Source organism: Pezoporus flaviventris, unplaced genomic scaffold, assembly GCF_033815535.1.
Source record: "Pezoporus flaviventris isolate CSIRO_AGI_PZ_B2104156 unplaced genomic scaffold, CSIRO_AGI_Pfla_v1 ptg000054l, whole genome shotgun sequence".
In the NCBI taxonomy this organism is placed as follows: Eukaryota; Metazoa; Chordata; class Aves; order Psittaciformes; family Psittacidae; genus Pezoporus; species Pezoporus flaviventris.
In genome coordinates this window covers 319,058-346,353 of record NW_026892602.1, presented here as the reverse complement: position 1 = coordinate 346,353, position 27,296 = coordinate 319,058, and the positions used below count along the sequence as shown (strand labels likewise).

General features: G+C 48.1%; 2 protein-coding genes across 2 annotated transcripts in view; both read left to right on the top strand.

The window, feature by feature from the left end:
* EDC4 (enhancer of mRNA decapping 4) overlaps positions 1-27,296 on the top strand; it is a 227,228-nt gene that overhangs the window by 70,936 nt on the left and 128,996 nt on the right. The gene's annotated exons all lie outside the window — the stretch shown is intronic.
* Positions 4,297-8,661, top strand: GINS3 (GINS complex subunit 3). Its single transcript, XM_061468898.1, has 3 exons — positions 4,297-4,499; positions 5,101-5,334; positions 7,933-8,661. Exons 1-3 carry the CDS (start codon positions 4,335-4,337, stop codon positions 8,161-8,163), a joined length of 630 nt encoding a protein of 209 aa, XP_061324882.1. The 5' UTR covers positions 4,297-4,334; the 3' UTR covers positions 8,164-8,661.

The window sequence follows — 27,296 nt, the reverse complement described above, 5'->3', positions numbered from 1 at the left end:
GTTACAGCCTGGATTCTACAGACCACCACAGCAGGGAATATGACACTGAAAGCAAGTTAAGAGGCTGCACCACCAAGTCTATGCTTTCAGCACCATGAAACTACAAAAGACACAAATAGTAGGTTATTAGATTATACAGCTTAGCCTTATGAGTAATATGATCATTAGTTTAGAATTTAGTGAAACTGATTAAATTTAAGTGAAATCGAGAGCTCACAGAAGAGCTAGATAGAGACCAAAGTCAGGCACGCAAGGAACTTCTGCCATGCATTTCCACTACAGGCTGAAGGTTGAGCTTCCACTACATCACTCAGTCCCAGCCTCCAAATCAATGTCTTTTCATTGCAGTAATTCCTGTGGCAGTTTTGGATTGAAGCCGCTATTGAAATTGAGGCCACAAAATCCTTCCTATTGGGGAATAAATCTAAATTTAGACTCATCTTCAAATGAATGTATGAAGCTGATCTACCTCACTGCATTACTAATGTTCTTTACAAATATATCATGTCTTGAAGGCATTTTGTTTCCCTCATTGTCTATTTGGCAAAGAGTTGGATTCAATGCTAATTTAGATGCAGTATTTTTAAGGTGTCATTCCTAATCAGCTCTGCAGAAGCAGCTAACTGTTCTGGTGTGTGCAGTCAGAGAGAACTGTGACGAAGACATTACCTCCTCAACTAATTATATGGAAGGAAACTGAATGCAAGGGAAAATGAAAAGTAGAGGAATATTCTGGATTTAAAATGTAAGCTCATGCAGGGAAACAAAATGAGCAATATCTATTAGGAGCAGGAGCTGAGTGTCTATTTTCTAGTGCTTGTTGTGGGTTGACTTCAACCAGCAGCCAAACACCCATCTAGCCTCTCACTCATCCCCCTTTTCTGAAGAATAGGGACAAAACAGAAGGAAGGTAAAAAGACTCATGGCTGAAGTTTAACAGGGAAAGGAAAAGCAAAAAGAAATTAATTCACTACTTCCCATTGGCAGGCAGATGTCCAGTTACTGCCTGGGAAGTAGGGTCTCAGCACTCGTAACCATTGCTTGCGAAGACAAACACCCTTCCACTTCTTTCCCTGACCTTTTATTGCTGAGCACAATACCATATGGTACGGAACATCCTTTGGTCAGTTGCTCCAGTCATGTCCCTTCCCTATCTCTTGCCCACTCCCTGCCTACTCCCTGGAGGAGGGAGCGGAATGTGCTTTGCCACTATGCAAGCACTGTTCAGCAACAGCCAAAACACTGGTGCACTACCAACACTGGTTTAGCCACAAATACAAATCAGAGCATCATACAAGCTGCTATGAGGAAAGTTAACTCCATCCCAGACAGACCCATACAGTGCTCTGTAATAAAATAATTCTTAAAGTTTAAAGCCAAAGTATGCTTGAATGCCAAGGATGTTATAAACAACATGCTGCCATTTTAAGCAATTGCATGAGACCTTTATCTTCATGGTTTGACTCACTTCATACTTCACATTATTCAGATCTGCTAACTATCTCTGTGTTTCTACTCTTTGTGGAAAATGGGCACCAAACTTCTGTGTGCACCAAGAAGTCCCCAGGCACATCTGAAACCACCAGCTGTTCTGACACTGGCCCAACTGTCTCTGCTGGGACACACCAGCATGTCTCACCTGGTTGAGATTTTAATTTCCTTCACTTGGTTCTATGTACCACTAATTTTTGTACCACACGAACACAAGTCATCCATGCAGGAAACCTACAAGCCATAGCTACAGGAGCTGTGAAGCCCATCTTTGGTACCTCATGTCCCATTGATAATTACCTCCTAACAGAGTTGGGCATCTAAGAGCTGTTGCAGATTAAGCCTTGGTCTGTGGAATGAGGTCATTAGGATCCACACATGCCATCATGTTTCACCTGAAGTAAAAATGGCTGTCATCCAGTCTGATCTCTCTACCAGAAACCACAGAAGTGCAGGCATTTAGAAACTGTTCTCAGCCTGGAGAAGAGAAGGTTGAGTGGAGACCTCAGAGTAGCCTTCCAGTATCTGAAGGATGCTTTCAAGGATGCCAGAGAAGCACTCTACACCAGGGACTGTAGTGATACACACCACATGCCTGAGTTTCAGTTGTGCACTCAGGATTGTTAAACTAGGATTAGACAGTGACATTTGGGTTCCACTGAAGTCAGTTGTGTCATCTAAGGATCTTAAGACAGAGAAAAACCCTGCCAGCGTTCCTGATTACCTGATAACAAACACAAATAAGAGAAGCAAGCCATACTATAATCCTATATGGTATTTGAGATGCTAAATGAGAGAGGACAAAGCCTTAATATCAACCCTAGTTTGTGAGGGTTTAGTCCAATATGTAGAGATTGAAGATTCCTCTGTCACTTTGACCTTAAAAAGTAAGGTAAGAAGTCACAGCGAGTGGTGCTTTGGGCCCCCATCAACATCCTGCAGCTTCTTCAGTTATCTTACTACATGTATTGAATGTCATTTAAACTACTCACAGTGGCTGTATCACCTCACTCTGTTGTAAACCACATACACATGCTGCCATGACACATCTCAGCAACTGTGCAAAACACACATAAGCCTGCTCTGGTCAAATTAAAATCCCTAAGAAGAAGCAGGTAATGTTTTCCTTTCCTGAATTTATTTGATATATTCAATTGGCTGAATTTTGTGGTATTCAATGTTTAAAGAAGTACACTGATGGGAGGTAACAACTGTCCCTTGACTTCCAAGTTTTCATTCTTTCCCATACTTTGCAATCCTATCGTATCTGGAAGTAATTTGGATTTTACCCATCACACAGATTTAACTTCTGCAATATTTTGCAATAACTCAGTTTTGGGCAGATGTCTTTGCCTCCTTCCCCTTTTTCTCCACCACCACCTTCTCTCAACACATCTTTCCATTTCTTCTTACACACTTTTGATCCTTTCTTTACTCCGGTTATAACGGATGCTGTTATTCCTTGTCTCTGTAAAGCTACAGGGTCTGATTCGGCCCTCAGACTACATCTGTTAGTGTAGCTCCATGTGACATAAAGGGTTGTGACTTTACGCAAATGCAGGAGGTGAATTAAATCTCCAGTTTACAAATCCTCCAAGTACAAACAGACTCAGTTATGACACAGGACATTCCTTTTCTTTCAGGTGATACCAGGGAATAAAGGTTTAACATTGTGCCTGCTTGCTTAAGCAGTCATTGTGCTTGGTGAAGCAGAACCGTAGGAGTCAAAGTTGCTAGAATGGTGCAGCAGAACTGTAGGAGTTGCAGCTGCTAGGCAGAATTATAGTAGATAAGATTCATAACATTTAAGACATTCTTGTTTAAATAGTATCCATAGAAAGAAAAGGAACAAAAGATAACCAGAGTAACAAAATTTGCAAACTTGACAAGTTTCTGCTTTAAGATACATAAAACCGGCTTGTACCGAACCTGAGGTTTGGATAGGAGCCGAAACCCTATTGAGTCTGTGTGAAAGTAAGAGGTTACTTGCGGTGATGAAGAGGAACTGCAGGCCTTCATCCTCACGACCCCGAACGACCACCACCAGGAGGCACTGCACAAGCACATCCGTGGGACAAATGCCAGACCAATTATAATACTAGACGGGATTAGGTTTTGCATATGAATTAGGTGTGAAGCAATCTCATGTTTATGTAATCATTATATGTAATATAAACAAACTGAGTGGCAACGGAAAGGTGCACATGCCTTTGGAGGAGCAATCCCCCATGCGCCTCAGTGCTGAACAAAGAATGCCTACTTTACAACTTTAATGAGTTGTGGAGTCTATCCGTGTATCACAGGAAGGTCTTGAAATTCTATTTATGAAAGTATAATACTGTTTAGGATGCTGGGCTCGTGATGCATATGACTTCCTTCTGCACCTGAGAAAACGCGCACTTTCCATTTGAATGGCTGTCTTCCTGCACACACTGCAAGCTTCCCTGTTTAGCACAAAGGTGTGTTTCCTAAACCTGATTAAGCAGAGACAGAACAAGTGGCAATGGCTTTAACCTGCCAAAGGGGAGATTGAGACACCCCATCCCTGGCAGTGTTCAAGGCCAGGTTGGACGGGGCTTGGAGCAACCTGCTCTACTGGAAGGTGTCCCTGCCCATGGCAGGGGCTGGACCTGGATGAGCTCTGACACCCCTTCCTACCCAAACCGGGCCAGGAGACTACGAATACCAGCCTCTAGGCGGGCTGCGACAGCAAGGGCGGGCTACTCCACGGCGCATGTGCGATTTCGCGCACAAGGGGGGAGGGTGGAGGGGGGTGTGTGTGTGACGGGCTGGGCGGGAGCTGGTGCTGGTGATGTTCCTGTTCCGTTTCCCGCTCATCGGCCATGTCTGAGGCGTATTTCCCTGTGGGCCCCGGGCTGGGGCTGGAAGAGAGTTTTCTGTCGCTGGACGACATCCTGATGTCGCAGGAGAAGCTGCCGGGCCGCGCCGAAATCAGCCTACCGCGCCTTTGTTTCGCACTGGGCCATGGAGGGGACGCCATTACGGAGGTAACCGGCGGGACAAGGGCAGAACTACCACTCCCGACAGACCCCGCGCGGATGGGCTGGGGTGGACGGCGGAGGCGAGGCGCAAGGGACGCTGGGAGCTGTAGGCTCTAGGCCAGGGGGACTTTAGGGTTAAGGACAGGCTGACGGCCTTTCATAGAATCTCAGACTGGCTTCGGTTGGAAGGGACCTTCAAGCTCATCCAGGTCCAACCTCCTGCCACAGGCAGGGACACCTTCCACTAGAGCAGGTTGCTCCATGCCCCATCCAACCTGGCCTTGAACACTGCCAACATACACCACTGCTTTGGGCAACCTGTTCCAGTGCCTCACCACCCTCACAGTAAAGAACTTCTTCATATCTAATCTGTCAATTATGAGGTTCTACAACATTAATTTTTTTAAAAATTGTATATCTTTGCAGTAATAATTAATGCTTATAAAGCGTTCCTGGGTTTTATGACAGTTACAGTAGACTGCTTGGAAAACAAAATAGACTTTTTGTAATACTGAATCTTATTAATAAAGCTCACTGCTGTCTTTGGGGTTAGGTTTTGTGTTTTCATGGCAGGGACAACTTTTGATTTTTTTTCCCTGTCATGCAGGGATCAAAACTGGAAATCCCTCTGTGGCTTGCTAAAGGTCTGCATGACAGCAAGCGAAGAATAATTTCTGTGGAACTGCCAAAGATTTACAAGGAAGCCTGGAGGACAGTGTTGAGCGCTGATGCCACTGTGGTTGATCTGCATAAAATGGGGCCATACTATTATGGATTTGGCTCCCAGCTCCTCAATTTTGACAATCCAGAGAACCCTGAGATAGCTCAGGCTATCCTGCAGGCAAGTATCAGAACTAAGTCTTGAAAAGTGATTGTACATTTTTCATCTTCCTCTTGTTCCCAGCTGTTTTGCAGTCTTCAGGAGGAATAGCCATTTGTTTTAATTGATCTGACTGCTGTACTGATGATGGTCCTCTAGATCAAGCTGTAGGATGACCTTTTTGGCAACTGCACAGTCTGGTGGTAGAAGCCTCAACTGTGCACCCAGGAGTGTAATTTTAGCTTGGACTTTCCTCACTGTCAATATGGCATTTCATAAAATCCTGTAAAACTAGAGGAGACATAAGATTATCTAATTGTGCCCTGCAAGCCAGGATTAATTCACCCTCTATACTTTCTATTTTTCTACTCTGTTTTTAAAGCTCTGTAATGATGAGACTTGACACTGCTCTGGGCAATCCATTTCAGTGCTTTGCCATCCTAATCATAGAAAGTTTCCTCTCATGTCTAAACTAAAGCTCCTTCACAGCAATGCAAGCTCTGTTCTGTTTGCCTCATCCAAAGTAAACGCTGAGGATGGATTATTCTCTTCCTTCTTGCAGCAGTCCCAGCTCATTTGCCATCTCTTTGTGGGCCATGCTTGCTAACCTCTGATTGTCCTTCCCGTTGATCTGCATGCACTGTGATGTGCAGTGCCCTGAGCAGCATACAGTAACCTGCTCAGGGCTTGTGCTGATGGAAACAAAAAGAATACTGTGTGAATTTTGTAGGCTGTGATGCTTCTTGCTCCTCATAGTGCAGCACCTTTTTTTTATGATGAAGTGACATTGCTAGGTGTTTGATTTGCAGCCCACAGTAAGATGGTACAGACTGCATACACACAGAGATACTCCTTTTATTGTATACGTACAGTTTCCCATTTCTGCCTTAATGTAAAACTTTCCTTAGCCTCAGCTGAATTGCCTCCTATTGTTTTCACACCATGTTTTTAATTTGTCAGAATCTTTATGAATTAAGAGTTTTGCTATCTAACATGCTTGCTGTCATCCCATCTCCTTCTCCTACATGTTGTTTGCTAATTTAACAAGTGTAACTTCTATTCCTTTGACAATTAATATATCAAATAGTACTTGGTTCCAGATAGACCCCTGTCGAACTCCATCCAATTTGTTCTTCCCTCTTGGTAGGGAGGATGTGTAATTGTCTTCACTGACCACCCATAGTGACCATGGGTGCCCCATGACAGGTACCAGTGTGCTGGTTTTCTTCCCTTTGTAAGGCCTGTCCTCCTGTCAACATAGGAAACTAGGGTGGGCTCTCAGAGTTGGTTCCTGGCAAATCTATGTTGGCTGTTACTCCTCTGTTTTCTCGCAGAAGTTTATGTATACTTCATTTATTCCAGTACCTTTCCAGAAATTGATACTGATGGATGTGTAATTTCTTGGCTCTTCCTTCCTCCCCCTCCATCTCCCCTATCTCTTTTGAAGAATAGATAACATCTTTGCCAGTTTCTAGACCTCTGTTCTCCTTAAGCTTTTAAAGATAACCACTAACAGCTCTGAGATTTCTTCCACCAGCTCTCTAAGTAGTCTGGGATGATTGCTATTGGCTTTTTTTTTTTTTCTCTCTTATTTCTTAGATGAAGGCCGAAGCAGAGAGGCTTTAAAGCACTACTGCTTTCTTAGAGTTGTCCAGTGAAAGCTTTCTTTCTGCACTGGAGAAGGTGACCACACCTTTTCTTGTCTTTTTGCTTTCTGCTAATGGACATCTTGGGGAAAAGAGCCACATTAGCACACATTACTGACAGAAAAATCGAAGTACACAAGGTATGCTTCCCCCTGATTAAAAGCAAACAAGAGGGGAGTTGTGCTGACTTAAAAAATAAACAAAACGTAAAAAAAAAAAACTCTCTCCCAACCATTTAGGGACTACATATGTGAAGGGTAACTATTCGGTAGCAAAGCCAATAAGAGAATTGTTAATTTAGAATGTATCATTTTATAAATCTCTAAAATTGTACAGCTCTGATGATTAAAATCAGCTTCTGAAATAATAAAATACAGTTCTCAAAGACTGTCAGCCTTTTTTTTTAATTCCCAAAGGCAAAGATAAGGCAGGAAATAAAAATCCTTAAATATGTCTTGTTGCTTAGCTTTTCAAAATTTATTAGTTGTAGATTTGATTATTTTTTTTAATTTGATTTTTTTTTTTCACCTATTTCATGGCTTAGTGTTTTTTTCAGTATATTGAAAGTTCTACAGTGGCAGCTTGGCTGAACTTCCAGGCCCTTTCACAAGTTGCCATTTGAATGTTCCTGCAGCAGCTGCTGTGGCATGAGATCTGTCTACCTTCTCTAAAGCAGTGATTGCTTGTAAAGTGAGATGAAATAGATTGTAATTGCGTTATACCTTGTGCTGTGCTCAAGCCTGTCATTAGGAAGGAGCCAAAGTCTGATAGTGTGCTTGCTTCCTTCCCATCCAGTAGATCAGGCACTGATCTCCCAGGTCAGTCAAGAAAAGTTTTGTCTGTGTAGCCAATGTTAATAGGTGCTATGCTGTTTGCAGACCTTTGCCCAGTTGGGAGCTTACACCCAAAAGTAAGATTCTTAGCATGTGAGAAGCCTGTGTTACCTGTCAGTAATTCTCCTTATCTTCTTCAGACGTTTATTAGCCGATTTCGTCATATCATGGACTCCTCTCAGAATGCCTACAATGAAGACACATCGGCACTAGTGGCTCGGCTGGATGAACTGGAGCGAGCCTTGTTTCAAGCTGGCCAGAAAGAACTGAATGACTTCCAGAGCTGGGAAAAAGGACAGGCTTCTCAAATTACAGCCTCCAGTCTGGTCCAGAATTATGGAAAAAGAAAGTTCACAGAGGTGGATGGTTAAAAGCCTGAAGAGTGTGCAGCTACAGTGAGGAACACCAAGAGATTTACAGTCTCTCTGTCACAGAAGATAAAGATGAATCAGCTTTGGGGAAGGACAGGCTCACTCTCCATTAGTGGGAATTCTTCTCTGTAACATCTTCAGATCAGACTAGTGCAATTTTTAAAGGCAGACAGCAAGGATATAAGAAAGGGATGGCATCACATTACTGGACAGCTTTACAGCTTGCTCATACCACTCCTGAGGTTTTGCATTTCAAGTGTGTGCTAGGTGGCTGAAAGGATATGAGAAGATTTTCTGGGAGGGTCATTAATATTTATTATTCTTTATCTCCCCAGCTGACACTTAACAATACTGGATCTATCTAGAAAAAAAGTGTAATTCAGTGTATTTCATCTTGCCCTTCCCATTCCAGCCTCATGGGAATAGCTAATGCCAGGTTCCCTGTTCTTTGGAGAGCCCTAGTGATGTGGGAAAATGATATAAACCACATGAAATTTTATTCTATTTCTTGAGGCAGGAATATTTTTCTTTACTGACTTTTGTACATAGGGTTAAGCGCCCCAGAGAAAAATGCCGCCTTTAACCCATGGAGCAAGTGAAGAGGCCATGCAGGTCTTACATGCTGCCTCATCTTTTCTCTCCCTGGGTCACTGTGGTCTTGATGCTGCATGAGTTGAAGAATGTTCTTGTTTGATGCAACTAGCTTGCATGATGGATGTGCTGGGTGTTAAGTTCTCTGCTTGTTTTACAGGAGAGGCAACAGAAGACAACAAAGAGTTAGCCTTGACTGGATCAGAAGCAGCAACTTTCATGGAACCTCTCCCCCATTACCAATTTCTGATCCATCTGTCTGCCCATGGAAAACTGTTCTAATTCCTAAATTTGGTCAGTAGAAGGAACAGAGCAAATTTCCTAATTTCCTTCCTTTTGATTCATCTAAATGATCCTAGCAAAATGATCCTAGTAAATGTCATTCTTGCCTGTTGGCACCTTGCTGAACAGCACAGTGGTTGTCATCCTGTGTGGGTGCGCTTAAACCTACATTACTTGAAGTCCTGTTGAATTGGAGTCAGAAAGCACATGGCTATCTCTGTAGGACTTAGTTCCTGCAGTCATCAGGATGGTTGTCCTTTGGAAGCAGGTATGGGATGTGGGTGCTTCTAAGCATCTGTAGAAGGTGCACCTAAGTTGAGGAGGCAGACAGGAGTGATATGGTGTGCTTTCTTTTGTATGGCATTACCGGGAGGTGACAGCAAGATCCGAATCTTGGGAGATGTTGCTGGACCTGCGGATGCGCTTGGATATTGGGGACTTCAAACTGGAAACCTCAAGTGCAAAGGGTGCATGGCTATTTCTTGGCCAGAGGAGTGAAAGCTCTGCCTCTGGAGGTGGTGAGAGGAGACAGCATGCTGGTGTCACTGACATCTTGGTGCTCTGCCTCAGCAGCTCAGGGCCAGCTGTCCTGCCAGAGAGCCTAACGGGAAGCTGTGCCTGACAAAGTAGTTGAAGTATGTGCAAGATAAATGCTGCTGCACTTAAGAACTTAATGGCACATAATAGCCTGTGCATTTTAATGAAGCTTTTGTCTGTTGTCCATTTCTGGATTTTTATGATGAATAAATATTGTGTAAGGGGATGTTTATAATGTCAAATGTCTATTGTTAATTTCCCTGCAGCAGGAAAATCAGATATAGATTGGAAAGTGCAGATCTCTACAAAGCCATGGCCATGATGGATAACGCAGTCCTGCTTGTGTCATTTTTCCTCTTACAAGTAACATGCTTGGAGCTATGTTCGTGCAACCATGCGAGATTAGAAGTAGTTCCTGTCTGCTTTGTCCCATGTGGATGAGAGCTGTTTACTGAAGTCATAAGAGACACTGCCAAGCAATCAATAAGCTATTGATTTTATAAATTGCATTTCTGTGAAACATGAGAGGGTGATTTTGTGTTTTCTTGACTTTGGTGTGGAGTGGTGGTGGCAGGTGGAAATTCACAGTCTCTATATTCGTACCCTGTAGCATAGACTTCATGTAGCACATCAGAAGCTGTGATGAGTGCTTCAGCTCCAAGGGGGACAAGTTTAGGTGCATCTGTGATTGGATCTTGTTTAGTGGTGGACTTGGCAATGCTGGAGCAAAGACTGGACTTGATGATCTTAAAGGTCTTTTCCAACCTGGTTGATTCTGTGATTCTATGATTGTGTGATGAGAAGCATTTTTTAATGGAAGGTATATTTTAATGAGATGGTGTTTTTGAGATCTAGTGAATTTATAAGCATAATAACTAGATCATGAATTTCCTGCATTTGTAACAGCATTTTTCTTCTCTGTGCTGGGTGCAGACAGTTGCTTATTTGCCAACATTTCGTGCAGCTACTCTCAGAGTGAGGACAAAAGAAATCCCTGGAGTAGTCCTCAGTGTCACTGGGTTTTTGTAACTAGGCAGTGTCACTTTTAGTAAACCTGAGTGTTTAGGAGTGAACACCAGTAAAACCCTTAAAAATCTGATGCTGTAATTTTAAGTGACAGTATTTTAGTTAGTCAATTTGATGTTCTGTGGATTTTTTTTTTTTTCATTTGTTGCTGGCTGGAGTGTTTTTTTCTGTTCAGAAATACAACAAAGGGGTCCCCTGTACTTTTTACAACACAAACTGCCCTTTATAATTGTGCTGTAGCAAACTATATAAGATAGAGGAGTTGGACCTTGTGTGTTTGCAGACTGGCACAATAAACCCTCATTAGAGAGGTCTAAAAAGGACTTAAAAGTGTCATTTCTCCCTGTGTCCCTTGGCTTTTAAACTGGAGGACTACTGATCATGAGAAAGCAGTCAATAGACACCCTTTACAGGATTGCCACAATGGTTTTCGTTGCTTGTTTTTTACTGGATTGCAAAATTTGAGATGTTCATTAGTTATGCATTCACAGGGAATATTTGTTTGGGTCTTAATGGCTTGTTTTTGAAAAGATGTATGAGCTGACCTGGCCTCCATTTCCCTGAAGTGAGGAGCTGGACTCGATCCTTATGGGTCCCTTCCAATTTGAGATATTCTTTGATTAGCCCCGCCTAACCCATTTCAGGATGATGTTTGTCCAGCCAGGGCTTTAGGAGATACCTCTGCAGGAGAGCCCCTGGACTCCCTTCACAGTCTGTTTCCATGCCTGTCTGCCACCTATGATGAGCAAAGTCGAAGCTGTGCATTTACTGACACCCCTGAAGACAGGGTCAGACAAGCTTCCTGGTGGTGAATTCCTGCTGGAATGGTTAGTGAAACCAAACCATTTTCTTCACCTAAGTGTTACATTAACTTCTCATAAGACTCTAAGCTCCTCTTGCTTATCTCTTCAGTGTATTTTCTTGGAGCAGGTGAGGCAGCATAGAGGGTGGACCCCCAGTTAGATACAAATAGTTCTGAAATGTAGCTCTCAAACAGCACTTTCTCAGCTGTCTAAATTACCCTTTTACAAAACACCCATGTTTCTTCCTTGGTCTTCTTTGCTCTAAACAATGTCTTTGTCCTCTGGCACTGGTTTATTTTCGCTCAGTCAAATGAAGGGTTTCGTTGCTTCTGCCGCCCTGGAAGCCGTTAAGTTGTGTCATTCAGATCCAACAGCAACCAGGAAGAGCAGCAGCAAGAAATGTTTGGAGAACTGATACACTGTAACACCACAGATTGTAAGAGAAACCTCAGGAGCCCAAGCCTCTCTGATCGTGATCAGGGATTCTTCTACACAGTTTTTGATGACCAGCTATTACAAGAGCTGCATTCAAACTTTTTGGTTGAGCCAGTTGCTTAACAGAGATGTGATGTAATGCAGTAGAGGCACAGTGTGAATGCTTTCTTCACACAGAGCCACTTCTGTTCCCAAATGTGCTTTTTATAAAACGCATTGTCTGATAGCACAGCATATGGCTCATGATTTTGTAGCTTTTTTTAAGAACTTACTATTCATCTGGCTCTGCCTCTGTCTGGCAGGAAGCAACTCAAAGCTCTTCCTTGCCTCAGTTTTCTTTAATGACAAATGAAGGTAATACTGCCTTATTAAGAGTGTGTTTTGTCCTCTGGATAAAGCCAGTATCTTTGTTACAGCAAATATGCCAGCCAGATTATCCCACCACTGCTACATCTGCCAGAGTTCATGTTCTTACTTGATAAGTGCTTGTCAGAGCTAAAATACTCTCCTTTTGAGAAATCACTCTGGTTTCCTTCATCAGTTCCATTAAACCCTTACTGCTGAGCTTCCTCAGCTTGCCACTTACCCTGTAACTTAGAAGAATAAGACCTAGTCTAGTGGAAGGTGTCCCTGCCCATGGCAGGGGATTGGAACTGAATGAGCTTTAAGGTCCCTTCCAAGCCAAGCCAGCCTGGGGTTCTATGAAGTGCTTTTCCAGCTCTCTGTTCTTCTTTTCTACCTGAACAGCCACTTGGCCCTGCAAAGTGGCTGAGTGTGCAGTGCCAGTTCCTATCCAGGCCCCATCCAAGCTGGTCTTGAATACTGCCAGGGATGGGGCAGCCACAGCTTCTCTGGGCAACCTGTGCCAGGACCTCACCACCCTCACAGGGAAGAACTTCTTCCTAAGATCTTGTCTCATCTACCTTTATTCTGAAACTAAATTTGACATGGTGTCATAAGGACCCTGGGGATGTGCTGACACACATTGTCACGTGCGCATTGCTATGGAGAGGATGCCAGCGTAGTGTGGCTGGGCAGGAGCTGAACATACATGTTACTAGTCTAATGAGTTTTTATCTAGTTTATAGTGTCCTCTGACCCATCTGTGTGCACAGATCTCTTCAGCATGAAGATACTTCTGCAATGAATTGGGGTCAATGAAGCTGGAAGCTTCACATTGGGCTCTGCTCAAATAATACTATCATCTCAGCCTACATTAGATATACGATTAGGTTGGACTTTTATATCCTGCTGGTGTTATGCAGTTTAGAGACATTGTCTCCCATCTTGCCTTCCAGAGGCTGCAGCAACCTCTGCTGCTGACTGAAGGGCAGATATTTTGATATCCCAGTAGTGGAGTTTGAAACAATGGTTACAGGAAGGCTGTTGGCCTGGGAGCACATGTGCATGCACTACTTGTGGGCAGCCAGGAGAGGGGCACAGAGCTTCAGACATTGTTTTTGTGCAGGTCCTACTGTAACTGCTTTAAGTTGTAGGTAGGGAGAGCTCTTGGCCTGTAAGATCAAACTAGGTGTCTATGTGACATTCTGTTGTATCTGTCAGGTGAAAACACAAGTCAAGGAGATTCAAAGTGGTTTAAGTTGTGCTACCTTGTCCTAGATTTGAGCATACAAGAGGAATGCATGTTATGGTTATAGAGGCAATGAAAATCATAGAATCATTGAATTATTTAGATTGAAAAAGACCTTTAATATCATTGGGCCCAATCGCTAACCCAGCACTGCCAAGCCCACCGCTAAACCATGTTCCTGAGCACCACATCTACACATCATTTAAACACCTCCAGGGATGGTGACCACCACTTCCCCGGGTAGCCTGTTCCAGGGCTTGACAGCCCTTTGGGTGAAGAAATTATTCCATGAGGTATTATTGCTGATTGCTATGTAAGGAGAGAAGTGGGGAGAAAGCTGCCAAGAAAGATAAGCAGGGAAGGATATGGACCAACAGTTGGCTGTGCCATGTCAGGTGACGTGAGGTGTGCTGGGCACTACCTGAGTGGGTGCAGGACTGGCATTGTGCTGAAGCAGTTAGTGCCCCAAGGGCTCCTGCAGCCCTGCTGTGAGTTGGAAAGGGGCGAGCTTCAGGAGTTCTGTCTTCTGCTACTTATTTCTCAGCTGGAAAGCCTGGGAAGTAGAGTTAGAATTGACTGCGTGTGTGTTTAAAGCTGTAATTCACAGAGATCAGAAAGGGAAGAGACCAGCAAGTCATTCACATGTGTGTTCTCTGCCATCCTGAGCCCAGTGCTCCACACATACTACCCAGAAATTCAGAGCCCTTCTGCCAAGCACAAATTTGCCATCATGTGAGTCCTGGCTGTGGTAGATAGAGCTGAGCTCTGCCTGTGACTGTTCCCTTTCTACAGTATGGCCTCATGAATTTGCTGGAATAAGAGTCAGGGACAAAAAGTAAAGGTGCATCTGCCACCTTCTCCCCATCACTTGCTGGAGGGAGCTCTCGTAGCTGCCATGGAGCAAGAAAATCAGCCTTGGAGAAGTTGCCACACACAGTAGCCCTGGAGCATCTGGTCATGGGAGCAGCGTGCCTAGGAAGACAGCCAGCCACGTGGAGCACGGCAGGGGGCCAGCTGCCCTGATCCCTTTGGGTCTGCTGGGGCAGGAGATAAGAGGTGGGAAGAGACGATGGGAAGAAGAGCAGAAAGGGAGAGGAAGGCTCTCGGGAAGCAGGTCAACATTCAGTGTGGCTCTCCCTCATTTGAGAGAAGTGTTTCCATTCTAAGCAGTGTGACACCTCAGGAAATAAAGTGTAGAACCCCTTCCAGGCTGCACGTCATTGCATGGCTTGTCTGAGACTAAAGACTGGGGTTAAGAAAGGTGGGAAGGTAAAGGAGAGGATGAGGAGAAGGAGCTGGAGAGGGACCTCAGGGAGTGAAAAAGAATGCAGAAGGAGCTTGAAACAAGGACTGAAGACAAGAGGGAAGGGAGAGACTGTGAGCTTCCACTTCCCCTGGGCACTGTCTCCATTGAGTATGTTTAATGGCTTTGGCTTCCCAGAGGAAATTGCTTCTGAGAGACTTTCCTGGGTGCTGAAGGCTGGCCAGTCTCTACCACACCAGTGCCAAGCTTGCTGGGAACCAGCACAGCTGACCCCGTGCTGTGAGCAAGAGAGCAGAGCAGCAGAAGGAGAGTGAGGAGCAGCTCCTCCACTTTGGACCACTGGAAAATACAAGGGACGGCTCAGCCCCATAAAGCCAAGGCATTTGTTCTGGTTTCCGAAACACTTCATTAATGTCATTGACAGTACCAGCAGGTTCCTGAGATTAGCATGCTTCTATTTTTGAAGAGTTATTTGTTGGGGCAGGCTGCCAGGCAGTGCCAGCAGCCTTAGGATCCTTTCTGTCTGGATTGGCAGGACACACTGGTCTTTTGCCTTTCATAAGCCTTCGTGAAGCCATGTAGCTGCAGCTCTTCACAATGCTTCTCCACACCTCTAAGGGGATGTTTCTTTGGGGTTTGCAGCTAACCCTGTGGCAAGACACAAATCCCTTGTGTGCTAGGACAGAAACCACTTTTCCTCTAGTGCTGCATCACAGGCAGCACCCAGGCTGAGCAAGGTTTGGGGTGCAAGGATCATGCAGAGACAGAGATGAAGTGTGTAGGGTGTCAGGGTGTTCTCTGGCTGTACCTAGGTCTTGGTGTGGAGTTCCAGGCACAGCTTCTCAAGGAGCAGCACATTGTGCTGATACAGCAGGTGAGGGATGTGGCTGCCTCATGCTTGTTCCTGGGCACTGCATCCTGCTGTGTCAGCATGTGTCATCACTGGAGTCACAGAAAAAGGAGCTGGGGGAAGGTAAAGTTCTTCTGCTTATCAGCTTGGGCCCCTTGGAAATACAAGCAATGGGACCTGCTTCTCCCCAGCTCCAGCTGGAAGGTGTAAGAGCACAGCAGCACCCCAGCCCCAAATCCATTTCATACTGGTATTCTCTCCTAAGGGTGTCTTTAATGCCTGATGTTCTGATCTGAGAGCTGTGCTTGAGTCACAGCACTCAAATGCATTGTGATCTGTTCTTGCCCGTTTCTGGCTCAAGTGCTCATTGAGAACTGCATTGAAAGCATTTTACTTCCAGTTAGCCTATGAAATAGAGGGTGAGCCCCAGGTGTGAAGATTGTTTTAAAGCTTGGAAGCTATCTTCTGTTTATGCTGGGATCCTGCAAGATCAGAGGAAAACAGCTTTACTGAGAAACTGCAGTTCTAAAGACAGCCTCAGCCTTGGCCCCCTCCAGTTTCCTCTGTGCCTAGAAATGGGTGCTGGTAAGGTGATGCCTCCTGAGGGTTGTGCTGTTCCATCTCTGCTGTGATACTGCCATACAAAAAGCATGGCAGAAAGCCAGAGGAGTTTGCAGAGGCCAAACCTGTGCTCTCAGCTTAAGTGGCTTTTAAGATTGAGCCTGTCTTTAGCTGTCCTGTTGTCCCTCGAGGACTCTTGGCTCTCCCTAGCTAAAGCAGAAGTACAAGGAGGATTACGACAGATGCTCAGGAACAGGAGGCTTTTCCTGGACGTAAAAGGGAAGATTTTCCCTTGAGACCAAGAAGCTGCCAAATGCTTAGGATGCAGTGTGGCTTTTTTGTTCTCAAGCATTAGAGCACAATGGGAGGGAGGAGACGACCATACAACAGTCCTGTAAGTGGGGTCTCGAAAGCTGGGGAGGAACCAGTAAAGCTGATGCAGAAATTAAGCACTATCAAAATAACCTTCAAATGTGCTTATTGCCTTGCTGTGGGACCACACTCTGCAGGCTGTGTGTATCTTGGTGGGCAGGCTCCCAACCCAACAATGATTTAAGATGAGTTTCTTGTCTTTGGCTCACAAGATTTGCGATTTGTTTGGGTGTTTAGTTGATACCTTTGGGAGTGGGAGCTAATGGATCCTGCAGTCTCTTTCCTAGTACTTCTTGTGCTAGGGGGGCTGAATGGCCGCTGTTACTGCTGGGGACAGTTCTGTGGCTAGGTCAGGAGCAGAGTGCAGGTCCTGGTCAGCATTAACTGAACAACTGTTGTCATCGCACCATTTGCAGAGGCTTTCAAAGGATTCCCCCTCACTTATGCTGGTGGAGACCTCTGTTTTCCTGGCCAGAGCTGTGCTGTGTTGTGCTTCTCCTGGGTTTACTGCAGTCAGGGTGGATTTACTCAGCCCTGGCTGGAGGCTGAGCTGTGAGTTTCCCTTTCAGTTTGGGCTCTCAGGTGCACACAGGTAGCTTTAGCTGTCCATGCTGACACAGGCAAAATGAGGTGAGCAGACCATTGCCTCCCTGAATGGCTAGGCCTTTTCCTGGCCATGCTGCTCTGTTCATGAGCCCTGCTCTGCATTTACACAGCATTCTTCATGTGAGGCCCTCCCTGGGCAGGCCATGGTGGCATCTAACCTGATGTATCTCTGAACATCTTGGCAAGGCAATTCCACCCTCAGCCCTGGATCCAAGTCCACAGCTGGCCGTCAACTGAGTCAGCAGGGCAGGATGGCACAGGGAAAGGAAAATATTCCAAATCAGGCCTTGGGAACAGCATCTGCTCGTGGCAGAGACTGGTTTAATCTCCTTAGCAAGTGCCTCAATCATAGAATCAGCAGGATGCTAATTAATTGAGAGGCACTCAACAACAGACATTGAGATCCCTCCGGGCTTTAAGTGGAACCCTTTTGGGTTTGGCAGTTGTAGCTGTCTGTTCTCCTAACTAGTGAGTCTACCCTGGGGCTAAAGCCCTGTGTGGGGTGTCTCAGCTCCAGTAACCCTGCATCTACCCATCCTACTTCTGTTTTGGTAGGGCTGGGCTGTCCACATGCGAGGGAGAAGCCATATCTCTGTGCTGACACAGAAGCACCCACAGAAGCCTCCTGCCCTTGGCTCTTGGCTGAGGGAGCCAGCGGACAGGGTGGCTGTGATCCACTGAAGCCCACACCCTGCCTCTCCTGAGCCCGTCTGTTCTGGAGCTGCCCCCCTGATCTCCACTCTGGAAGCCCACAAGCAGGTTAAGCCCAGCATTTTAATTGGCTGTGACAGCTCAGTTTGTTATCTCGTGTTTAGTTATTGACAGGGGTGCACGTGACTGGATTCACAGTGAAGGTCAGTGACAGGCTGGGCCAGAGGCCCCTGTTTGGTGCACCGCAGGATGTGGAGTGGGACTCCAGAAGCTCTTCCAGGACCAGCTGTAAACCAGTGGTACTATCACACAGCCAGCAGCACGTCAGAGATGACTACACCAGGGATGTGTGACACCCTATTGCAGAGGATGTGGAGGCTGGAAGAGAAGTGGGTTTGAATGAGTGTCTGGCAGCCACATGAAAGCCACTCTTTCCAGGGCTGTTTGAGACAAGGACTGGATGTAAAGCCCCCAGTCTGGGAAGATGCCCCAGCTTGCATAGCACTGATATCCAGCCCTCCCCAAACCAGTTTGGTGTCTTCATCTTAGTTTTGTCTTGTGCTTTTCCTAAAAGGGACAGGGCTAAAAAAGGAAGAACATGATGAGTGGGGAGGGAGGTGTGCGCTGCATGGCTGGGTTGGTGCTCCCACACAGTCCCAGCAGTGCTCCTGGGGGGAGGTCCTTAACGGGAAGCTGCTGCAATTCAGTGCTCCAGCTCAGGCAGGAATGGCTGGGACTGAGGTAGTCAGCAGCAGGATGACTACCTCAAGGGACTGGACCTGCAGGATGGATGGATGGATGGTGGCTGTGTGCATGGCCAGGGGGGCATGTTCAGCTCCCCACTGTTAACCAAGTGCCTGCTCTTTCATCCTGGCTAAAAGTTCAAGAGAAGGACTCCAGAAATGTTGGCTTCAGCTTCTCATCACTGGTGGGTTAGAATGTCCTCAAGTCCCCCCATCTCCAGACAGGCTCAAGGAGCTTGATGGGGGCTCTGGAGAGGAGCAGTTGCTGGGTGATAAGGCAATGAGGGACTGTGAGCACATGTTGGTGGGTTTTGGGTAAGAGCTCCAAAATCCTGGCTGAGGCATTAAGACATGTTGAATGTGCCTTTCCAAGGAGCTGGAGAGCTGAGAGAGGAAGGTTTATGGTCTTCCAGTGAGCCACAAGCTGTGGGAGGAAGGGCTGAAGACCTGCTTCTGTGGTGGAGAGGGTTATGTGGCAAAGGGAGGATGCTAAGAGTTAGCCTGCTGTCCTGGGACAGCATGTGATGGTGCCTTTGGCCAGCCCTTTGCCTCTGTCCCAGCACCTGCCAGGTCCATGGCTCAAATGCAGCACAACAAGCATGCATTAGCGAGAAGTGGGATGAAATCGTTAGTGCTGATGGATCCCTCCAGAGCTAGAAGTATTGATCAGCCACAGGACAAGGAGAAGGTCAGGGGGAGAGATGGAGAGGTGAAGGGGTGGAGGCAAGGGGAGCTGGGTTTCTGGCTGTTCCCATGAAGGCTTTCAGGATGAAAAGGAGGAAAGGCTGCGGGTGGCTGATCAGGCCCCTCCACATGCCTTCTCCTGCCCTTGCACTGACTGGCTGTGCTGGATCCCTCTTCATGTGCTGCTCTGCTTCACTGCCTTCCTCTCCTAACCCAGGCACCCCACAAAGAAGCTGATGCCTGTAAAATGCCTTCACTGTGCTCCAGTCTCCTCTCTTTTCATGACTGTGACCCTAGGGAGCCCCCAGCTCTTGGGGCAGAGCTGGCTCCACTCCTGCTAGCACCCTGCATCCAGGCACAGGGAATTCACTCCCTTGCTGGTTTTGCCCAAGGCTTTGCTGCTCCTCCTGTGTGACAGCCTGCCCTTAGCCCTGCCACCCGTCTAGGAGCCTGGCTCCATCTCAGATGTGCTGAGGAGGCCCCGGGAGTTTGGTCAGCACAGGTGGAATAGAGGTGGTGGGTGCCCATCCCACTACTGCTCCCTGCAGTTTGAGCTCAGAGGGGAAAACCCAGATCCAGCCTTACGCTGAGATCAGCAGCATCTTGCTGTCTCAGCGAGACAGTTGCCAGGCTGACCTGAGCTTGCTTCTTGTTTTACCAGTGTTAGAAGCCAAATAATCTGCTTTAAAAAATCTATCCTGCCAGCCCACAGGAAAGTTGGACTCAAGTGCCCTCAGCTGCTGACATGTCCTGGTCACGGGAATCACAGAATCCCAGGCTGGTTTGGGTAGGAGGGGACGTTAAAGCTCATCCAGTTCCAACCCCCTGCCACGGGCAGGGAAACCTTCCACTAGAGCAGGTTGCTCCAAGCCCTGTCCCAGCTGGCCTTGATGGGGCAGGGATGGGGCAGCCACAGCTTCTCTGGGCTACCTGTGCCAGGGCCTCAGCACCTTCACAGGGCAGGATATCCAAATCTAAATCTCACCACAGGTTGACCTTGAATGGAGCTCATGGGGCTCCCTGGTACCCAGCTAGGAGTGGGAGCCCCTCCTCACCTCCAGGCCAAGCTGCTCATAACCAGCCAGTGGAGAGGAGCAGCTTCATCCTGTGTCCCGAAACACAGCTGCTGGGGGTGGGTGAACTGTGGAAACTCAGAGAAAAATCAAGTCTTTTCACTCCATCAGCCTCCCCTTAAACCATCACAGCAGCTCACAGCCCTTGGAAGTGGCATTATCCTGCTCTCCCAAGGAGGGTAAGAGTGACCAGCTGTGCTCCATGAGGGTGGGTGGTACCTTAGAGAATGTGCCAGTCTCTGGCCTCTGAGGAAAGAGACCCTGCTCTCTCTGCTCTGCCTCACGCCTGTCAGCTTGCTAAACACAGGCAGTTATTGAACAGTTTGGCTCGGCTCTGCTCTGCTCAGCTCCACTCTGCTGACAGGATTTTATTTAAAGCCTGGCTTTGCTCTGGGAGGGGGCTGTTGCAGGAGCAGCACAGCAGGGTTGGGAGCTGTGGATGCTGGCTTCTGCAGTGGGGAGGAGTCAGGCAGGCATGGAGGGTACTGCTCAGGAGAGGTGGGCCTGTGGCAGCCTAGAATGTCACTGCAGGTGAGGACTTGGAGAACGGCACCTTCTAAAGGGGTGTCTCCTGGTGGTGGGAGAACTCTTCCTGCACCAGCCCTCTTCCCACAGCCATCTGTCTCCTGATGCATCTCTATACCAGGAGAGTTCAGCTACCTCTAGTCCAAAGCAACATGTTTGCTTGTTCTAAGACATCTTGATATCCGTGGCAGGGGGTTGGAAGTAGACGATCTTTATGGTCCCTTCCAACCTAAACTATTATGTGATTCTGTGATTAAGCATCCTGCATTTTGCATGTGTGATTGGAGTGCCTTTGTTCCTGGTGCAGCTACGAGGGGTGTTGGAGGGGTGGACACTGCAGTGGGGGTGAAGTTTGCACATGCTTTGGTGCCTGCAATACCCAAGGGAGTTAGATGAGTGAGCCCTTCTTTAGAATGCACATACTTTGATCCAGATTCTAGTGCTCCGGGAGATGGTTTGAGACTTTTGAGGTGGAGACTCTTGGATGCACAGCTCCTCCCTGGCTCCCTGGCTCCCAAAGCAGCAGCGAGCTCCCCTCATTGCCTTTAACCTCCACTCTGCCCTACTGGGACAAGCTGTTCCTGTGGCAGTTAAGTGCATGTGGATCCCTGCACTCTCTGCCAGGCTCTGGAGCAGCAATAGCAAGTGCTGGAGTGATGCCTGGTCTCATTGTCCCTGCTGGGCTGGTGGAGGAGGAGGAAGAGAAGGAGGAGAAAAACGAAAAGGAGGAGGAGGGCCAACCTCTCTGTCTTCTGCTCACTTAGGAGCAGGTTATCTCCCACTGGCTCTCCAGAGCCATGAAATTCACTATCTAAGCTGAGATCTAAGTCAAGCAGCTTCATTACAAGGAGAAGGGAGTCCAAGGCAGCACGCTCAACACACACTGTGTTCCAGGGCCAGATTCCTCCCTCTGTAAATCAACTTTACTCTCCCATCCTCAGCCAATCAATGCAGCTGATGGACCCAGACCTCCAATACCAGGCAGGAGGTGCCTGTGCACAGGCAGCTTTGGGAATGACTGTGATGGCAAATCCCAAGGGCTGCTTGTTCCTGGACTAAGAGTGCAGCTGAACCATGGGAATCTTTCTTGATGGGTTGGTGGGCTTTTTTCCCCTCCTGTTTTCAGGACAAGATCCTCTCATTTGGCTGAGACAGAAGGGCTGTGAGCACAGGGAGAAGCAGGGCTCGAAGGAGCAGCGTGTTTCATAGCTCAAGCAACGAAAGGAGGGGACTCATGGTTTGAATGAACAGAGGAACTTGAACGGGGCCCAGCCCTATTAGAGGGACACAGGAGATCATCTCGTTAAGGCAGAGCCTGCAGCCAGGATGGAAAATTACTGGTAGTCCCATGGTGGGAGGGCAGGAGGTGGCTGGGGGGGGCTGGCAGCTTGCCGGCCCCAGCACATGCTTTGTGCTGCAGCAGGGGAGCAGACAGGGCACAGCATATCCCTGCCCTTTGCCAGGTCCTGATGGCAACACTCCCCATCCCAGGCTGTGTTGCAGGGAGAGGATGCTGATCTCCCTGCAGGATTGCATCTTCCCAAGCAGCTTCCTCATCTCTGCTGGAGAGTAGTGTGGCTGGCTCCTGCCTGTTGCCTGCAGCCCAAGACCTAAGCTCATTCTACATAGCAGCCTCCTCTTGTTCTGCATGAAACCCAGCAGTTCTGGGAGAATCAAGCTGTCCCTGAAGGCTCTAGCCAAGGTTTGAGGGTTCTGTTTGGGGTGTCCAAGGTCCAATTGCCCTTCTGTCATTCTGGCCCTGATTGTTTTGGAGCCAGCAAGCTGTGGGGCTTTTGTTGCCCTCTGAATGCAAGGCTGGGTCAAATCATACCTGCCCTAAGGTGGGCTGGCTATGGGATGCAGAATGGAGCCCATCACCAACAGACAGTGCTCCAATATCACTGTCCTAAGGCCAAGCCAGCCTGGTAGCCTCCTTGCTCTTGCCGTGGCCCCAGAGCACACAGTCCCACACCCATGGAGCAGCTCTACCTGGCAGACACCTCTACCTCAGCACAAGGACACTCCCATGGCCACCAAGGTCACCCTTTCACCGCTTTGTACGCACTGCTGGTTTCTGAGAGTTGGCTCCTGGGCATTTTTGGAAATAGACCCTTGGGATTATATCTCACCAGCTGCTAATACTCCTTTTTTTCTCCCCTTTTTGAACAGCTTGGCTATCAAGGATCCAGGGCTGAGCCAGGCAGGGCCAGCAGCCACATGCTCCAAACGCTGTCTTTAAGGGCACCAATACAAACATCACACTTGCGCACAACCAAGGCTAAATTTAGCTCCGGCTTCTCTGCACGTCAGTGGAACGCATGCTCCTCAGGGTGGGACCTGCTGCACTGCTCAGCTGCACTGCTCAACTGCCAAGGTGGGCAGCCAGCACATCTGCCCCAGGCTGCATCCCCTCGTGCCGCCTCAGTAGCCCCATGTGCATGCATGTTCGCCATGCCTCAAACCCTGCCCTACCCCAAACCCTGCCCTGCCCCAGAGCTTGGATTCAGACCTCTGCTTCCCTTGCTGCTCATCTGAACGTTCCCTCTCTGCTGGTGATGGCTCAGTGCTTCATCCATCACCAGCCATCCTCCACCATGGATCCTCATGGCATCACCAGCACTGGGTGCTGCTGCGGAAAGGTGGCCAAGGGGTGCAAAGGTACCTGCAGCAGGGATGAGGGTGCCAGCTTGCATCTGCCAGGTTGAGATAGCACTGTGGTCCTTGCAACAGCAGCTTTGGAGAGGAACAGGGCTGTGCTGGAGCATTTTTGTTAGTTTTATGGCCTTTATCCTCTTTTTCATAATATCTCTCCAGGTTTCTTCCAGAGGTGGGGGAAATGAAAGGTCCCAGGGCCTTGTGTCCTGCCATCTCCCCTCTGCCCACAGCATCATTGCTGGGTTCAGCAGCTGCAGGCATGACATTGGAGCTGAGGCAGCAACAGTGCTGGCAGTCCCAGCTGGTAGAACAGCACATTGCTCTTAAGCTGGTCTTGTTCAAGAAAGGAGACTCTTGATGGGTGGAAATGCTGCTGGCTTTCCTCTGGAGCCCCAGCAGCATCCCAATCGCAGTAACCTTTTCCCCATCCACATGCCCCACTTTCCGCCATGCTGTTTTGATAGCAGAGCTGCCATAAGGCTGCCTGTGGAATAGGCTTGTGAGCCTGGCAGCCCCTGCCAAGGCCCAGCTGCTTCGTGCCTCAGTTTCCCTACCAGCAAATCCCACAGGATGGCTTCCTGCATGGAGATATATGAAACATGGATGTTTCCATGGTTGGGGTAATGGTTGGACTTGATGATCTTAAAGATCTAGTCCAACCTTGTTGATTGTATGATTCTATGATTCCAGCTTGCATTGGTGCTCAGTACAGGCAGACAGTGTAAAACCCCATCCCCAACCCTGCACATAATCCTTCAGCTCCAGGCTTCCCTGTCATTACATGGCATCACCTGGATCTGTTCGAGGACCTGGTACCACAGGTCCATGTCTGTCCACTGTGCTCTGGCTCTGGAGCCATTAGGACAGAAAGGCTCCAGCCAGGGGACAGAAAGGAGCTGCTACTTTTGCACTGGTGATGACAGTTCCCCACACTGCTGCTGGTATTGGCCATGCCATGGAAAATTACCTGGTGCTGCTGCTGCAGGAATCAATCTGTGCATGGGGAAAAGAGGGGGGTACAAAATGAGGCTGGCTGAGGTGTGTGCTTGGGAAACACACCAGAAAGCTGATTTGGAGGGCTTCAGCACCCAGCCAGGAGGCTTAAAATAGCATCTCCTGCTGCTTGCTTGGCCCTGTGCTCACTGTGGGCTGGGGATGAGGGGGTGAATGGCCCTGGGGTGGCAAACTCTGCTTCATCCCGGCAGCCCACAGTGCTGGGGCAGAGGCTTGGGTCTAGCAAGCAGCACTATGCTTCTGGCAGCCATTTGTGACCTGACTTACCCCGCAGCATCCAAATGCTTCCTCCCACTTCTGGCCCTTATCCCGTTGGAGCTGGTGGCTCCCAGGATACTCAGGCTTTGCAGGAGCCTGGCCAGGAGTCCCTGTGCTGCTGGCTGGTTGCTGGCTGGTGGGGCCCCAGCCCTGAGCAGCAGGGGCGGATGGTACAGACATCCGCTCATCCCCTCAGACCCACTTGCTTTGGTGAACTGAGTGTGGGGTGCCTGCCTGATAGCCAGCCTTGAGCCTGTGTCCATCAACTGCTCTGGTATGTGTGGCAGCACAATGAAGGTGGGAATCTAGGCCCGGTCCCAGGAGACCATAGCAAAGCCCATCTGGGAGAAATGAAGGGATTTGGATGTGGCAGCACTTGGTGCATCCTCTGTGCTTGACATCCTCAACAGGATCACCCCTCTTTGGCACAAGGAACAGGACATCCCTTAGCTGCGGCCCAACTTCAGCATCATCACTGACATCTCTGGGAAAGAGGGCTCCTCGGGTCTTTGGGAAGTGCTAATGGAAATGAGCATTGGGGTATGTGACTAAATGCTAGGAGATGACACAAGGCTGCAGGCAGCACCCAATCCTGCAGCAAGGTCCTGGGGAGTCCCTGTCTGGGGCTGTGACCTCCCTGATACCATTTTTGGAGCCAGACCTTTGTTCATCTGGCTTAGTGTCACATGGCTGGGCATGTGGAAAATGCCACATTGACCTGCATTAGAAGTGCAATGAAAAATAACGTGGAAGATTCTGCGCTGTAGAACTCCCTTGCTTCCCCTTAATCACACAATTGAAGGTGCAGAAGGCTCTATGTGAAGGTGATTTCTGAACCCCTACATGGGGTGACACCCCAGTCGTCCCACCTTAGAGCACAGAGAGGTTGTGCTCTTCTCAAGCCTAATTGATCATGCAATTATCTCAGTACAGGGCTCTGCTCCTTTGGCAAGACAGCCTTCTAAAAGCTGTCACTTGATAAAGTCGAGCTTCATGTGGAGAAGGTAAATCCCTGGTGTGAAAAATCATTTATTCCCAGAGAAATCGTTGGCAGTTGGAGGAGGAGGTGGAGGTTTAAATTTGCAAGTTGTCAGAAAGATTTTAATCCAATCCTGACACATCCCTGACCAGTTCAGAGGAAACTCCTTGGCTGCTGGACACACAGGGGGGCAGCCCTGAAGGCAGGGAAGATCTGAGCCCATTGGAAGTGTTGGGCTGGTTCCTAGCTGAGAGATTGAAGGGTCTCTGCGCTCCCTGACATCTCTCCAAGGTGGGAAGGTGAACAGAGCCTTGATGACTCAGCAGGAAAGGCTGAAGTCAGCTGAAAACTGGTTGCCATCCAAAAAGCCTGGAACAAGCTGTTAAAACAGATGTACCCGGGATGGAGGTGAATATCTGTATCAGCAGACATTCCTCCAGCCCCTCAGGAAGTGTTTGTAGGATGAGTTTTCCATGGCCGTTCTCAAGGCAGCCCATGGCCCAGCAGTTAAAGGTGCTATGAAGCACAGAGCTGTGTAGGCCACTGGCTGAGAGGTGATGAGGTTGAGGTCTGGGGTACCTGTAGGCACCTGCTGCCATCCTGGGAATTTAGGGTTAGGGCAAACCTGGATCTCTGGATAAGAGTGGTGCTAACAAGACCCTGATTCAACCTCCCTCAAAACACCAGCACTACTCCTATGGGTGGTGGTTACAAGGAATGCCAAGAAATTCCTTTCTAGGGCTAGCTTAGATTCACAGCTGGGTAGGACCTCCAGAGATAGTCTCTAAGATCCCTACCCTCTTGCAGCATCTTGCATTGTGTAGGAAAACCTGAGCCTCACACAACCTACAAGAAACCTTGGTTTTCCCATGCTGACAAGTAAGTAGCACTGCAAAGCAGGATGGAGCAGCAGCAGGCCCTGACTCATGTACACTGTCTCTACAAGGAAGATCTGGAATGTTTTCCCTGAACTCTCCTGCCAGATACGCCCTGCAGGAAAGAGGAACAAGTGCTAGCCTGGACACCAGACCACAGCCCTGCCCTTGAGAGTCCTCCTAGGTGAACAACCCTGGGGCTGGGTTGATGAGGAAACAAGCCCATGGGGACAGGTGATGGGGTCCTCAGAAGGTTCTGCACAGAAAGATTTTCGGAAGGGCCAGTTCTGAATGGCATGTCTTGTGCAGTTTGTGAATGTTCCATCCCTAGCAGTGTTCAAGGCCAGGTTGGATGGGACTTTGAGCAACCTGTCTAGTGGAAGGTGTCCTTGCCCATGGCAGGGGGGGTGGAACTGGATGAGCTTTAAGGTCCCTTCCAACCTAAACCAGGCTGGGATTCTGTGATTCTATGAACGTGGGAGCGGAGGCTGTTGTATCCCCAAATGTGGAAAACATGAATCAAAGCAGTACTAAAGAAGTACAGGGGAAGGAATGGTGGTAGGATGAGCTTGCCTGGCTTGGAGGCAAGTTGGAATCAGCCCTTGCTCTAGGGGAGGCTGGGGCCCTCTGTCGTTGCTGGACAAGCTGTACCAGTTCAGGACACAGACTTGCTTCATACCTTGGGAGCTCCAGGCTCCTTTAGAAACTTGGGCACTATTATAAGGGTGGTGGGCAAACCTCCTCAGACTGGCTGCCTT

Coding starts and splice junctions, on each gene's coding strand:
- GINS3 (XM_061468898.1), top strand. CDS start 4,335: ATGTCTGAGGCGTATTTCCCTGTGGGCCCCGGGCTGGGGCTGGAAGAG. Junction 4,500..5,100: donor GAGGGGACGCCATTACGGAG/GTAACCGGCGGG, acceptor CCTGTCATGCAG/GGATCAAAACTGGAAATCCC. Junction 5,335..7,932: donor TAGCTCAGGCTATCCTGCAG/GCAAGTATCAGA, acceptor TATCTTCTTCAG/ACGTTTATTAGCCGATTTCG.